Source organism: Heterodontus francisci, chromosome 37 (genome assembly GCF_036365525.1).
Source record: "Heterodontus francisci isolate sHetFra1 chromosome 37, sHetFra1.hap1, whole genome shotgun sequence".
Taxonomy (NCBI): Eukaryota; Metazoa; Chordata; class Chondrichthyes; order Heterodontiformes; family Heterodontidae; genus Heterodontus; species Heterodontus francisci.
In genome coordinates this window covers 39,087,486-39,104,200 of record NC_090407.1, presented here as the reverse complement: position 1 = coordinate 39,104,200, position 16,715 = coordinate 39,087,486, and the positions used below count along the sequence as shown (strand labels likewise).

General features: G+C 44.3%; 1 protein-coding gene across 7 annotated transcripts in view; it reads left to right on the top strand.

The window, feature by feature from the left end:
• LOC137352260 (endothelin-converting enzyme 1-like) overlaps window positions 1–16,715 on the top strand; it is a 433,046-nt gene that overhangs the window by 327,118 nt on the left and 89,213 nt on the right. For all 7 annotated transcript variants that reach the window (XM_068017542.1, XM_068017543.1, XM_068017541.1 and 4 more), the window contains 3 exons: window positions 5,232–5,356; window positions 12,399–12,545; window positions 13,907–13,972. In XM_068017542.1, the coding sequence (XP_067873643.1) occupies window positions 5,232–5,356; window positions 12,399–12,545; window positions 13,907–13,972 (338 nt within the window). The remainder of the gene's footprint in view (window positions 1–5,231; window positions 5,357–12,398; window positions 12,546–13,906; window positions 13,973–16,715) is intronic.

The following is a 16,715-nucleotide window of genomic DNA, read 5'->3' as shown; positions in this document are numbered from 1 at the left end:
ATGAAATGGAAGGTTTGTGAGGCAACTCATTCCTGTATTGAAGGAAACTGATCACCTTTACACTCTTTCTATTGTAGAATTGTTGCTGTTTTGTAATGTATTTTTTTTACAGATTTTTATGAATAAAGTATATTTTGGGAAAAAAAGGTTTTGTCCTTTTAAAAACCCAAGATATGACATTGGATCCTGTTGTTCCTCAAATGTTAAGTGCACATTTAAAGCCTGGCAGAAATTTGCATTCACCGTACTTTTGCTTGCGGGGGGTCGGGGGGGCTATGTTAATGAGCGATAAAGGGTTTTGAGAGAGGTTTTACAGAACTGGTGGAATGATCGAGGAAAACCTGACATGTTAATAAGTATTGCTGAAAAAAGAGACATGTAGTTGTAGCTTTACGTCTTGCACTCGTCAGGACAATCCACAAGAATAACCAATGTAAGGGAAAACACCAACTGATATAGCTTATTAACACTCTTCTCATGCAGTAAGTCATTTACGCCTGAATTTCCTGCAGATTTTCCACCAATTTCAGCATCTGCTTCTCTCTACACAGATTCTGCCCGACCTGCTGAGTATTTCTGGCATTTTCAGTTTTTGTTACAGTTTTATGAATGGTTAAAACAGGGAAGAAAGTTGGACTGAAGAAGCTGTTGGAAAAGTAGAGTCTTGAGGTAAGGGTTTAATTGGCGATATGGTGGAGGGGGGGAGGGATGAGGTTGGAGTAGAACGTGCAGTGTTGCAGAGGTAGAAGTAAACAAAGAAAATGCTGGAAATACTCAACAGGTCAAACAGAATCTATATGGAGAGAGAAACAGAGTTCACATTTCACCACAATGGCCATTCATCTGAACAATAGGTCTCTGACCTGAAACGTTAGCTCTGTTTCTTTCTCCGCAGATGCTGCCAGATCTGCTGAGCATTTCCAGCATCTTTTGTTTTCATTTCAGATTTTCAGCATCTGCGGTATTTTGCCAGCGTAGGAAGAATTGCATGATCTTGGTGATGAATAGGATATGAAGTATACAGCTCTGCTACAGGTCAGTCAAGGAACGGAGTTTGCACACCACTTGATTCAGCCTGAACAAGCAGCCAGGGAGGGTAATGACGTCAAAGGCAAGGATATGGAATTACTGGCAGGAGCTAAATAGGACGACTTCAGTTAACTCAATGTTGAAGTAACAACTGACTCCTATTCCTGCAGATGATGTGGCTGAGAGCCTGCACGTAAAGTGGAAAGAGAGTCAAGGAAGAAACCGTGTGCAGTTCTGTTGGGGGGATGCGCAGGAAATGGGGGTGCAGGAGCCATTGCTGGAGTTACATGTCCCTCCACAGGCAATGCAAGAGTAAGAGTGATACCGTGTAATGGTAGCTATGTAGAGAGGGACCAAAGGACAGAAATGCTGGAGGAGGGTGGAGTGTTCAACCAGGTCAAGGTGGATCATGGGGAATAATACACTTTGGTCACAGTGACAGAGGATGGCTGGTGGTGACTTCGAATAGGGCAATTTGGGTGCTGTGGGCAGGGTAGAAAGTGGATTTAAAGGGAGTTTCAGGGGAGCTGGACAATGAGCTGAGGCTGCACGGATGTCCAAGAAGGTACCTTCTCAAGGGTAATTAGGGGCGGGCAACCAATGCTGTCCTTGCCAGCGATGCCTACATCCCATGAAATGAATATTTAAAAAAATCTCCTCGCACTTGGTTTTAGAGATGAGGATGCAAGCAGAGGCGGAGGCAGTTAGGCATTGCGAGAAGGACTATGGGGTTGCACTTACCCTTACTCCTGGAGCAGTAGATGATTAGGCCAGTCACGTGTCAGGTCTGCTCGAGTCTGTCACCTTCAGCCTTAAGGGTGCAGTGATTGAACTGTCCAAGGAAGCAGCAGGGTGTTGGGAGACTGAGTAACTTGGAGAGGATGACTTATCGAAGGCAGAACTCTCCCAGTATTCTCAAATGCAAGCACCCTCAATACTGACACTAAGATCAATCACAGCAGATCAGTGCTAGAAAAGGGGCAGTATCCATTTTTTGACATGATGCTGCCCATTTACGAACAGTGTTTCCAGCAACATTAGCATTCAAGGACGTTACATCACAATGAATGTAGGAGTGGAGCTCCCATGGCATCAGATTCATTTATCTGGTATGGAGCTATCCCGTCTGTTAAACCATGAGGGATAAATATTTGCCAGGACACCAGGGGGAACTCCCCTGCTCTACTTCAAATAGTGCCTTGGGATCTTTTACCAGAAAGGGTAGGTGGGGCCTTGGTTTAATGTCTCATCCAAAAGATGGTACCTCCAACAGTGCAGCACTCCCTCAGTACTGCATTGATGTGTTGGCCTGGATAATGGACTCAAGTCTCTGGAGTGGGACTTGAATCAAAAACTTCCTTGGAGGTGAGGGTGCTGCCCACTAAGCCACGACTGACCACCTTTGGCGTGGATTCTGATCATTGGCACAGATGTTTACAAGATATGATGACAACTTTACTTTTCTTTTCACTGACTTTGCCCAATGCTCGATAGTGATCCATATAGACCAGCAAAAACTACCTTGCTGACTCACTCTTAGTTTTCCCTCTCTACACAGTACAGAGGAGACAGGGAATTTGTGAACTCTAACAGACAAGGCTGTTGTGCACCTCCTAGTGACTGAAAGCAGATCTTCATTGCCAGGAGCCCAAGAGCAGGCCCTACCCTTAACCAAGGGGACAGACAGGCAACTTAATGAGGGAAAGGTACGTCTGGCACCATTCCATATTTGATGTGCTTAGAACTATAAAGCACAGAACGAGGCCATTTGGCCTATCATTGCCTGTTCTGGCTCTTTGAAAGGCCTAACTCATTAGTCCCGCACCCCTCTCGCACTTTGCCCATAGCCCTGCAATTTTTTTCTTTTTCAGATATTCATCCAATTCAGGAGTTGCGATTGAATCTGCTGCCACTGCTCTTTCAGGCAGTGCATTATAGATCATAACAAAAACATTCTCCTCTTGGTTCTTTGGCCAGTTATCTCAAAGTAAGAAAGAATTTGCATTTCTGCAACCTCAGGATGTCCCAAATTCAATGAAGGACTTTTGAAGTGTAGTCACTGTTGTAAAAGAGATATATAATTGTAAATTTGTGCCTTCTGATTACCGATACACCCGGTATTTAAGGGGCAGCTTGCTGTGTACATGAGGGAGAAGAGAATAGAGGAATATGAGGAAAGGATGGGAAGAGGTAATTAAGAACAGAAATAGAAGCAGGAGTAGGCTATGCATCCCCTTGAATCTACTCCACCATTCAATAAGATCATAGCTGATTTTCAATCTCAACTCCACTTTCCAGCCCTATCTCTATCTCCCTTGATTCCCTTAGTACCCAAAAAATCTTTCATTCCCAGCCTAAAATATACTCATTGACATTTCACAGTTGATAATCTCGCACTTCCTCAAGTTATACTCTAATTATTTAACCTGTTTATATCCCTATGCAAACATTTCATTTCTTCCTCACAGCTTACTTTCCCATCTAGCTTTGTATCGTCAGCAAACTTGGACACATTGCACTCAGTCCCTTCATCTAAGTCATGAATAGCTAAGGCCCCAGCACTGATCCTTGCGGAACTCCACTCATAACAGCCTGCCAACTTGAAAATAACCCATTCATTCCTACTCTGTTTTCTGTCCTCTTTCCATGCTAATATTTTACCCCAATGCCATGAGCCCTTACCTTGAGTAAATACTTTCTGTGTGGCACTTTATGGAATATCTCTAAATATATTACATCCATGGCAGATGCAGTATAATGTGGATAAATGTGAGGTTATCCACTTTGGTAGCAAAAACAGGAAGGCAGATTATTATCTGAACTGAGAGAGGGGAATATGCAGCGAGACCTGGGTGTTCTCATACACCAGTCGCTGAAGGTAAGCATGCAAGTTTAACATGTGGTAAAAAAGGCAAATGGTATGTTGGCCTTCATGGCGAGAGGATTTGAGTACAGAAACAGGGATGACTTGCTGCAATTATACAGGGCCTTGGTGAGGCCACAACTGGAATATTGTGTGCAGTTTTGGTCTCCTTATCTGAAGAAGGATGTTCTTGCTATAGAGGAAGTGCAGCGAAGGTTTACCAGACTGATCCCTGGGATGGCGGGACTGATGTATGAGGAGAGATTGAGTCGGTTAGGATTATATTGGCTGGAGTTTAGAAGAGTGAGGGGGATCTCAGAATTTTATAGATTTCTAACAGGACTTGACAGGGTAAATGCAGGAAGGATGTTCCCGATGGTGGGGGAGTCCAGAACCAGGGGTCATAGTCTAACGATACGGGATAAACCTTTCAGGACTGAGATGAGGAGAAATTTCTTCACCCAGAGAGGGGTGAACCTGTGGAATTCGCTACCACAGACAGCAGTTGAGGCCAAAACATTGGATGTTTTCAAGAAGGCCCTCTTGGGCCTAAAGGGATCAAAGGGTATGGGGCAAAAGCGGGAACAGGTTACTGAGTTGGAAGATCAGCCATGATCATAATGAATGGCGGAGCAGACTCAAAGGGCTGAATGGCCTACTCCTGCTCCTATTTTCTATGTTTCTAAGTATATTTGAACTGTAGTCACTGTTGTGTAGGGAAACACAGCCATCAATTTATGCACAGCAAGATCTCAAACAGTATCAGAATAAATGAGGCATAGATGTTGGCCAAGACAGAGAGTGAACTTCACTGCTCTTCTCTAATTAGTACCACGGGATCTTTTAAATCCACCTTTAAGTAGCACAATCTCAAAATTAGAGCTATACGATTTACAAGAGAAATCAGAAAGCAGTTTTGCATACGATACGTGGTGGAAATCTGGAACTCTCTCCCCAAAAGGTTGTCGATGCTGGGTCAATTGAAATATTCCAAGACTGAGATAAATTTTTGTTAGGTGAGGTCATCAAGGGATATGGAGCAAAGGCAGGAAAATGGAGTTGAGGTACAGATCAGCCATGATCGAATTGAATGGCAGAATACGATCAAGAGGCTGAATGGCCTCTTCCTGTTCATATGTTCTGCCTGATAGGGCAGACAAAGGGTGTATGTTTACAAAAGGAGTATGAACAAATCTCACCTAAAACTGTGCCAGAATACATGGATAAATTTTAATTCACTGGGAAACATCTGTAAATGTTTGAGTTTTATGTTGTATTTATTCAATGACTCTAGAATGTGGTTGCAATTTTTAAAAAGAAAATTCTGTCTCATCTCCAGAAAACACCACATTGAACACGACAAGTGAAGCTGAACGCAAAGCCCAGCATTATTATCAGGCCTGCATGAATGAGCAGAAGATCGAGGAGCTGCAAGGAAAGCCCCTTCTTGACATCATTAATAAAGTGAGTACTGACAGCACGAGGACAAATGTGTCACTGTGTAACCTTGCCACGCTGATTGTTCTGCCACCTCTCAGTATCCTGCCTGAAGATGAATTATGTCTCAATGTTAAATCAAGACATTACTACTTTTATTGATCCTGCATTAAGAGCCTCTCAGATATATTTATACTCCTCTCAGTCTCTTGGACTTGGGATGATGAATGCTTTGAACCCTTGTCAACTCATCTACCCCTGCACTACCTCAGGCTGCGCTATCGGTCCTGTTGAGATCACTAAAGCACACTAACGTTCTTCAAGAGTGTTTTTAAGATCATAGGATTAATCTTCAGTCTTTGATGAGATAGCTGATCTGACTGGGGTTACGCTCAGGGGCCTTGGGAGGGGAAAGCTACAGTCCCCAGTACTGATCAAAGGAAATCCCTCTATACCATAGAATATTTTCCATATATTTACCATAAAGACGAACACAAAAACACTAGAAATAGGAGCAGAAGTAGACCAAATGGTCCATTGAGTCTGCTCCGCCATTCAATATGATCATGGCTGATCTTAGGCTTCAACTCCAATTTCCCACCTACTTGCCATATCCCTTGATTCCCTTAGAGACTAAAAATCTGTCTCTCAGCCTTAAATATATTCAACGATAAAGCATCCACAACCCACTGGGGTAGAGAATTCCAAAGATTCACAACCCTTGGAGTGAAGTAATTTCTCCTCATCTCAGTCCCAAATAATTGGCGCTTTATCCTGAGACTGTGCCCCCGTGTTTTAGATTCCCCAACCAGTAGAAACAACCTCTGCGTCTACCCTATCCAGCCCCTTCAGAATCCTGTATATTTCAATGAGATCACCTCTCATTCTTCTGAACTTCAGAGAACGCAGGCCCAATTTGCTCAGCCTCTCATCATAGGACAACCCTTTTATCCCAGGGACCAATTTGGTGAACCTTTGTTCTACCGCCTCCAATGCAAGCATATCCTTTCTTAAATGTGGAGATGAAAACTGCACACACTACTCCAGATGTGGTCTCCAAAACCCTGTACAACTGTAGGAAGGTAGGCACATTGAGGCCAGATTGGATGCATTTACGGTGAGGCATCACAGAAGATATCAGTCGATACCATTTAGACTCTGCAAACATGTCACCACCTCCCAAAGATGTGTTCATCTTCATGTGTGAACCCCTCCAATCAGGATTCCACCCTATCTGCAGCCTTTGACACATTTGGCTACACTATCCTCCTCGACTGTCTCTCCTCCATTGTCCATCTGAGTGGGACTTTCCTCACCTGGTTCCATTCCTAGCTGTTCAGTCAAAGCCAGAGAATCATCAATGACTTCTCTTCCTGTTACCACACCATTACATCTGGTGTCCTTCAAGGATCTATCCTTGGCCCCCTCCTGTTTCTCATCTACCTGTTGCCCCTCGACCATATAATCCAAAATTCCATCGGGTTCCCCATGTATGCTGACGGCACCCAGCTCTGCATCACCACCATCTCTCTCGACCCCTCTGCTGCCTCTTTTTGTCAGACATCCAGTACTGGATGAACAGAAATTACCTCCAATCAAATATGTGAAAGACTGAAGCCACAAACTCTGTTCCCTTGCCACCAACTCCACTCTCCCAAGCTACTCCCTGAGGCTGAACCAAAACATTCACAACCATGGCATCCTATTTTCCCCTAACATGAGCTTCTGATCAATATCTGCTCCATCACCAAATTGCCTACTTCCACCTCTATAACATTGCCCCGTCACCATCCCTACCTCCGCTCATCTGCTGCTGACACCCTCGTCCATGCCTTTGTTACCTTTAGACTTGACTGTTCAATGCTCTGCAGGCCGGTCTCCCATCTTCTTGAGCTCATCCAAAACTTTGCTGCCTGTGTCTGAACTCTTGCCAAGTCCCGTTCCTCCATCAGCCCTGTGCTTGCTGACCGACATTGGTCCCTGATCCAGCAATGTCTTAACTTTAAAGTCCTCATCCTGGTTTTCAAATCCCTCCATGGCTTCTGCTCTTATTATCTGTGTAACCTCTTGGAGCCCTACAACCCTCCGAGATATCTGCACTCTTTCAAAGAGCCAGCGCAGACACGATGAGCCAAATAGCCTCCTTTTGTGCCCTATGGTTGTATGATTATATAATCTTGGTACCTCACTTTTCCCCTTCCCTATCTCTGACAGTCTTTTCAGTCTGCCGAACAGCGACAAAAGCTGCCACCTCTGCAGACTTAATGTTTCATAGATTATTGTTCATCTTTCAATTATCGTTCTTTGTTGTGCATAAACTTTTCCTTTGCAGCCACATAGCTCAGAGTTCAAGGGAGGTGACTGGCAACCCTGCTCAACTCTCAATAATATCGATGGTCAGTCTTGCAGGTGCAGGCTTAATTTAAATGTTGCCACTTCAAGACTTTCCACACCCATTGTGGCAGACAACAGTTCTCCCAGTGGTTTGAAGTCAGTGTGGCATGTTATTGTTTGCAGATGTTCCCTGTGCCTAGGTCAGTTTTCTAGTTGCCCAGGTAATGAGACCTTGAGGGCAGACGTAAGGATGTGGGTCACTCACCGACTACAGGATGTAAATAGCGAACAGCATTGACACTTTACCTTGGCCAGTCTGAGAGGTCATTAACCCTTTCTTTGTGTTGGGTGGCAGTTCGTGGGATGTTGGAGATTCACTGCCTCTGCCACCTCCCCAGGCAACCCCCTCCCCCCAAATAAATCCTGGACCAACCTCTTACAGGACTGATGCCCTCAGTCCCCAAGAGGCCTTTTCTGTTCCTTATTTCTACGAGGAAAGAGACTCACAAATCGGAAAACCCGGGAACTTGCCAGCTGGATGAATGCTGCTCCTTTCTCACTCAATGCTGCATTGTTCAGCTCCTTACCAAAACCAGTGCCACTAAATCATCCTCCCTCCCTCCGAGAAACAGTAAATCAGCCAGCTGTGGTTTAACTCCTGCTACCACCCAGCGTAAATATTGAGGACTGGTCCAGGACACTTGAGTCAGCTAATGGGGTCGCCTGCGCGGGTGGAAATCCCATCCTCCGCTAACCTGTCAATCAGATCAAAATCCAGCCCGGAGTGGCTTCAAGAAAAATTTGGTGCAAGTTGTTTGGGTTTTTTGTGTACTTTCGGATGAGTATAACAATAAATTTATTCCTGAATAGCTTAATCAAATTAACATTGGAGTTCGTTTCACTGTACTACATGAGGTGAATTTTTTGACTATCCAAAGATTAAATTGTTCCCTGTGAAAATACCGAAGGAATAGTATGAAAGGAATGGCTTGACTACTGTGGAATATGAATTATATCTCACTCAAGTGCTGTCTGATCAGCTCTGTGGGAAATTAAGAAAGAACTTAAAAGTATGACGTAATTGTATCACCTCTCCTGTTCCCCAAAGCACTTTCAGACCAATGAGTTACTGTGCAGTCCCTGTTGTATTGGTAAATGAGGCAGCCAATTTGAGTCGAGTAAGATCCTACGAACAGCAAATGAACGAATGGCCGGATCGTCTGTTTATTTCATGGTGGTCAGGGGAGAAGCCTTGACCAGAAGGTCAGAAGAACTCCCTGATCTTGTGCCATGGGACAGTTTGTGTAGTGGGCAGAGAGGGCCTCAGAATAATGTCTCATCACAAGATGCACCTCTGAAATGATAGCACTGCCTCAGTGCTGCACTGAAGTGATGATCGTGTGCTCAAGTTCGTAGCGGGCTTAAGCCCATGACCTGACTCAGAGATCAGAGTGCGACCAACTGAGCCAAGTTGACACTTGTCAGTACAATGTACTCCTTCTATACTAAATAAAAAAAAGAGGGAACTGAGATTGTAGTTTTCTACAAATACAACAAGCACTCTGGCAGGTGCAATCAATTCATTCTCAGGTTCTATCACACATTTTTAAGCTATGATGAAACTGTTGAAGCGTGCACCAGAAGCAATTTCCTGATTATAGTGGAGCTCCATTGAGAAATGGCCATGTTTTAATGCCCAGTGTTTGATGTGCTCTGTGTTTGTCCTTTACAAGGTTTCTGTCTGTAAAAGCGTTCCCTCTATTTGTAAAGGCCTTGGAGAGGATGTCATTAGACTATTAATACGGTTGGCTGATTTCAAAAGAAAAACAGCAAATTAAAAGTCAAATCCCAACAAAGAGCAGGAGGGAACATCTGCTGACTCCATGACCTCATCTACTTGTTGAATTCAGTGCCACACATCCTAACCGAACTGATCTAAACTGCCTCAGCTAACACCAGCGCACTCTAACGGGTGGACTGTATGAAATTATCAAAATCCATGTTCCGTCCAAGTTATTCATTGTATTTCTACCCCAACGAGTACAGTTCTGTGAGCAATGGAGGCCCTTCAGTACTTGGCCCAACAGCCATTCCTCCTGCACACACTCACAGCAATGTGTTCATGAGCTATTTAACCAGGGAAGGCATCACAGCCATTCCTACTCCTTTCTCCACCCCACACATGGATAGTAACCAGGGGCAGGCAGTCCACCTAACTTACCCCCTCCCCTGTAGCCCAGGGGGTACTATTACCAAATATGCTCACACCCTGCCACCACCCTGGCAGAGATTGGATCCAATCAGGGACCTTCCTGCTCTTTATGGGTCAACTACTCACTGGAAAAACTCAAGAACCATTTGCATGGAATAAATCTATAATTCTGATTGCAGCAAATGCTCTTTCTTTATGACCAACAGCCAAACATCTTGGGAGATGGTGGCATATTGGTTTTGTCACTGGGCTCATAACCCAGAGGCCCAACGTAATGCTGTGAGGACATGGGTTCAAATCCCACCACGGCAGAAGGTGGAATTTGAATTCAATTAATAAATCTGGAATTAAAAGCTAGTCTAATAATGACAATGAAACTATTGTTGTAAAAACCTATCTGGTTCACTCGTGTCCTTCAGGGAAGGAAATCTGCTGTCCTTACCTGGTCTGGTCTGGCCTACATATGACTCCAGACCCACAGCAATGTGGTTAACTCTTAAAAGGCTCTCTTAAATGGCCTAGCAAGCCACTCAGTTGTATCAAACCGCTACAAAATCAATAGTGGTTCAAAAAGGTGGCTTACCACCATCTTCTCAAGGGCAATTAGGGATGGGCAATAAATGCTGTCCTAGCCAGTGATGCCCACATCCCATGAATGAATATTTTTTTTTTTTAAATTCAGGTTCTGTTTTCTTCCCCTGGTGTCCTGACCATTCTGGCAGCATTGTGACATCATTAGCATGCAGTGTTCGGGAATGTCCATGGGAAGTTGTGTTCCCAGGCTTGCAGTGTGCCATCCAGTTTTTAAAACATGGTGGGTGTTGAGATGGCCATTTTGATTGCAGCTACCATTTTTTGTCAAACCAGTGTCAATGTTCAGCTTCAGAAATGGATGTACTGTACAACAGTATTTGGTAGAGCACCAATAACAACTTGCATTTATATAGCGCATTTAATGTAGTAAAACATCCTAAGGCCTCCGCAGGAGTGTAATCAGACAAAAATTGAGCCAAAGAAGGAAATATTAGGCAGGTGACCAAAGACTTGGTTAAAGGAGGAGACAGAGGTGGTGGGAAAGAGGTTTGCAGAAGGAATTCCAGAGCTTAGAGCTTGGACAGCTGAAGACATGGCTGCCAATTGTGGGACAAAGGAAGTGGGAGATGGATAAGAAGCCAGAGTTGGAGGAGTGCAGAGTTCTTGGAGGATTCTAGGGCTGAAGGATGTTGCAGAGAGAAGGAGGGGCAATGCCATGGAGGGATCTGAACATGCAGATGAGAATTTGAAAATGGAGGTGCTAATGGACCGGGAATTAATGTCGACCACGAAATAATCCAGTTACAGGTAGTGTGGATCAAACTGGATGGTCAAGGGTACCTAATGACACTGATTACAAAAGAGCAATTTCCATTTAGATAGTTCCTTTAAGATAGAAGAGCTACCCAAAGCACTTAAGGTTTGACTTGGGCTTAATGAATGAGTCAGTGGGAAAAATAGTGTTCTGTTGAGACTGTTGTATGATTAACATACTAAGATCTTAAAGGGACATCACTCTTAAAGGCAATGAGCTGAGTACTAGGATGCAGTCCATGTGACTACATGCTAGTCTCACCTCTTGGTGTTACAGTTACAGAGTAAGTCCTGTAAATAAATAGCTCTGCGCTATATAATAGTTTAGCTGTTAATAAACCTGTTTGAGATCTTCAATCAGCTGAACTCCACGCATCTCATTTATGTTGCATCAGACAATATAAAAAGCTGTTCAATACAGAGATGGCAAAGGTGGCCCCAGCTTCAATTCCTGGCCTGTCGGACTTGGCCATAGTTATTTGGGGTGATTGGAATTGGCCATGGTGCCCCTGGGATGAGAAAGTCCGGTTCCCCATTCCTGCCAGCTATCTGGGAACCTCTGCTGGAAAATGCTGTTACCTGGATGTCGGGTGTTGACAGGTTTACGATTTGATGTGATTTCCCCATAGCTGAATAGCCACCTAATGTTTGCTGCCTGGAATCAAACATAAATATTGGCCACTGGGTTGGTGCACTTGAGGGTTGCCAGTACTTTTAAGGGTTGAGGGGTGATAATTGAACAAGAAAATGGACAAAAAGAGGGGGTTTGATAGAGTTGACAGGGAGAATCTGTTTCCTCTGGTAGGAGGGTCTGTAACCAGAGGATATGAATTTAAGATCATTGGGGAGAAAAAGGTAGAGATTAGGAGACTTTTTAATGCAACAAGTTGTTAAGATCTGGAATGCACTGCCTGTAAGGGTGGTGGAAGCAGATTCAATAGTAACTTACAAAAGGAAAATGGATGGGAAAAGGAGAAATTTGTAGGGCTATGGGGAGGGGGCAGGGTAGTGGGAATATCTGAACAGCTCGTTCAAAGAGCTGACACAGGCACAATGGGCCAAATGGCAGCCTCCTGTTCCGTGTGATTCTATAATCCATAGAGTTAAAATTGCACATTAATGAAGTTATGAACTTGCAGTTGCTCACTTAACAATCTCTAAAAATTCTTTCCACAGCTGGGAGGCTGGAACATCACAAAGCCATGGGATAAGGACAACTTTCAGGAAGTGCTTCAGTCTGTCACAGCTCATTACCGAACCTCCCCATTCTTCAGCATCTATATCAGCACAGATTCTAAAAACTCCAACAGTAACATCATACAGGTAGGGTAGCTGGGTATGCAGCCGGTACCCTGTGTGACAGAGGCAGAAACTCTGGTCTGTAGCATAAACCTGGCAAGACCTGAGCTGAAATTGAAGGAGGGAGAGAAAGTGTCATTACCCAGTCTGTTGAAGTGCCAAGTGAAGTGTGTCACGGCAGCGCAGTGAAACCTGGTGATTAATCAGCTCGAGATACATTCAGAGTTTACCAAATGTGAGCCATTGTCACCAGAGTTTGGCTGTTGTTGCTGGTTAGAAATCCTGGTGTGCTCACTCAATTCTATTTACACTGACTTCAATGGAAATAAAATTGAGGGACGATGTAATACTTGCTGCCAATTCAGGATCACCTGCTGTGCAATCACACACAGTCACAATCTACCGCAGTGAATGCAATATAGGAGGGCCAGGCATTTCCTGAGAGCTGCACTCTGCTCCAAGGATGTAATATATGAAGTATGGCAGCCAATTTGTGTACAGGAAGCTCCAACAAACAGCAGTGTGATAATCCCCAGATAATCTTGCTTTGATGTTCATTGAAGGAAAACAGAAAGAAAGAAGTTTAATGAAGGTATTCAGGGATTGAGCGCCAGGAGGAGAAGAGGCGGGAGAAGGCAGGAAGGAGCAGAGCAAGACAGAGGGGGCAAAATAGGGAGGTAGGTGTGCACAAAATGGCACACCTCAAATCCATGCACTAAGATTAAACGAGTGCAGCCAAGTAAAAAAAGTTAGAATTTGTAGAAAAGCAATGGAGTGTAATAGTAACCTTGAGGGAACCTGGTGCAAGGGGAGACTGAGGGATTGCTTACACTGCTTTGTTTGGAGAGACTAAGCAAAAGAGTGATGTTCTTGGCTTTTCCGATTGACATTGGGATTAATATTGGTGGTGCCCCCATTTTTACAATCAGAAAATTTAGGTTGAGACTAGTTGAGCAAAATAACTGGATGACATCAGCAACAGAGTGGGCTAGAATTTCAGCAGACTCTGTCCCAATGTAAAACCCACAGAAATGGCATAAAGCTCCAGATATCAGGTGAATTTCTGCTGCAGGTCTCCTGCTGGATTATTTCTCATAGCAATTTAGGAACAGGAGTAAGGCCATTCAGTCCTACTCCATCATTAAATTAGATCATAACCTATCTGCATTTCAACTCTGATTTCCTGCCTTTGCCCCAGATCCCTTGATGCTGCTTAAACTTTATAGTCTATCAATTTGCCTGGATGTTTATTTCTGTGAAGCATGTGCATCCAGGGAAGGGTGTAGTCTTGATGAGAATAAGATTAAAATATGAACATTCCCAGAAACTCTTAAGATCATTCCACTTCTAGTTCTAACCTCCACCTACTGCTTCTTCCTTTGTAGGTGGACCAGTCGGGACTAGGTTTACCATCGAGAGATTATTACCTCAACACAACAGCCAATGATAAGGTAGGTGGAGCCAACCACAGTGACATCTGAAACATCATCTTTTGGCCTCCTTGTCTCGAGAGACAATGGGTAAGCGCCTGGAGGTGGTCAGTGGTGTGTGGAGCAGCGCCTGGGGTGGCTATAAAGGCCAATTCTAGAGTGACAGACTCTTCCACAGGTGCTGCAGATAGAATTAGTTGTCGGGGCCGTTACATAGTTGGCTCTCCCTTAGCTGACAGAAGTGCAAAGTCTCTTCGACTCGCCACACTTTAGCCCCGCCTTTATGGCTGCCCGCCAGCTCTGGCGATCGCAGGCAACTGACTCTCACAACTTGCAATCAATGTCACAGCACTTTATGTCGCGTTTGCAGATGTCTTTAAAGCGGAGACATGGACGGCCGTTGGGTCTGATACCAGTGATGAGCTCGCTGTACAATGTGTCTTTGGGGATCCTGCCATCGTCCATGCGGCTCTCATGGCCAAGCCATCTCAAGTGCCGCTGACTCAGTAGTGTGTAGAAGCTGGGGATGTTGTCCGCCTTGAGGACTTCTGTGTTGAAGATACGGTCCTGCCACCTGATGCCAAGGATTCTCCGGAGGCAGTGAAGATGGAATGAATTGAGACGTCGCTCTTGGCTGACATATGTTGTCCAGGCCTCGCTGCCGTAGAGCAAGGTATTGAGGACACAGGCTTGGTACACTCGGACTTTTGTGTTCCGTGCGCCATTTTCCCACACTCTCTTGGCCAGTCTGGACATAGCAGCGGACACCTTTCCCATGCGCTTGTTGATTTCTGCATCGAGAGACAGGTTACTGGTGATAGTTGAGCCTAGGTAGGTGAACTCTTGAACCACTTCCAGAGCGTGGTCGCCGATATTGATGGATGGAGCATTTCTGACGTCCTGTCCCATGATGATCGTTTTCTTGAGGCTGAAAAATAGGATCATAGGAAATAGGAGCAGGAGTAGGCTATTCGGCCCATCGATCCTGCTCTGCCATTCAAACAAATCATGTTGACCGTCTACCTCTACGCCATTTTTCCCCACTATCCCCATATCCCCTGATGTTATTAGTATTCAGAAATCTATTGATTTCTGACTTGAACATACTCAATGATTTGAGCTTCCACAGCCCTCTGGGGTAGAGAATTTCAAAGATTCACCACCCTCCGAGTAAAGAAATTCCTCCTCAGTCTTAAATGGCCTACACCTTATTCTGAGACTGTGTCCCCTGGTTCTGGATTCACCAGCCAGAAGAAACATCCTATCCACATCCACCCAGTCATCCCCTGGAAGAATGTTTCAAGTTTCAATGAGATCACCTCTCATTCCTTGAAACTCTGAAGAATACAGATCCAGTCTCTGCAATTTCTCCTCATAAGACAATCCCGCCATCCCAGGGATTAGTCTGGTGAACTTTCATTGCACTCCCTCTGTGGCAAGTATATCGTTCCTTAGATAAGGAGACCAAAACTGTACACAATACACCAATTGCAGCAAGACATCTTTACTCCTGTACTCAAATCCCCTTGCAATGAAGGCCAACATACCATTTGCCTTCCTAATTGCTTGCTGCACCTGCATACTAGATTTTAGTGACTCATGAACAAGGACACAGGTCCCATTGCACATCCACACTTCCCAACCCCTCTCCATTTGAGAAATAGTCTGCCTTTCTGTTTTTTTAACAAAGTGGATCACTTCACATTTTTCAACATTATATTCCATCTGCCATGTTCTTGCCCATTCACTTAGCCTGTCCAAATCCCCTTGCATCCTCCTGATAATTTACATTCCCACCTAGTTTTGTGTCATCAGCAAATTTGGAAAGATTATATTTGGTACCCACATCCAGATCATTTATATAGATTATGAATATCTGGGGCCCAAACACTGATCCTTACGGTACCCCCACTAGTAACAGCCTGCCATCTGAGAATGACCTGTTTATTCCTACTCTCTACTCTGTCTGTTAACCAATTCTCAATCCATACCAGTGTGCTACCCCCAATCCCATTTGCTTCAATTTTGTTTACTAGCCTCCTGTTTTGGGACCTTATCAAAAGCATTCTGAAAATCCAAATACACCACATCCACTGGTTCTCCTTTGTCAAACATGATTTCCCTTTCATAAATCCATGTTGACTCTGCCCAGTCATATTTTCCAAGTGTCCAGTTATCTCATCCTTTATAAAAGATTCTAACATTTTCCCTACTACTGATGTCAAACTAACAGGTCTGTAGTTCTCCATTTTCTCTCTCACTGCCTTCTTAAATAGTGGGGGTTACATTTGCTACTTTCCAGCCTGCAGGAACCCTTCCAGAATCTATACAATTTTGAAAGATAACCAACAATGTATCCACTATCTCTGTAGCCACCTCCTTCAATACTCTGGGATGTAGCTCATCTGGTCCGGGGGATTCATCAACTTTCAATCCAATTAATTTTTCAAGTCTTTAAATAAAATAATAAAATAGAGATACAGCAGTGAAACAGGCCCTTCGGCCCACCGAGTCTGTGCCGACCATCAACCACCCATTTATACTAATCCTACACTAATCCCATATTCTGACCACATCCCCACCTTCCCTATATTCCACTACCACCTACCTATACTAAGGTAAATTGGCCATTATAAATTGCCCATCAACCTGCAAGTCTTTGGCTGTGGGAGGAAACCGGAGCACCCGGTGAAAATCCACACGGTCACAGGGAGAATTTGCAAATTCCGCACAGGCAGTACCCAGAATTGAACCTGGGTCACTG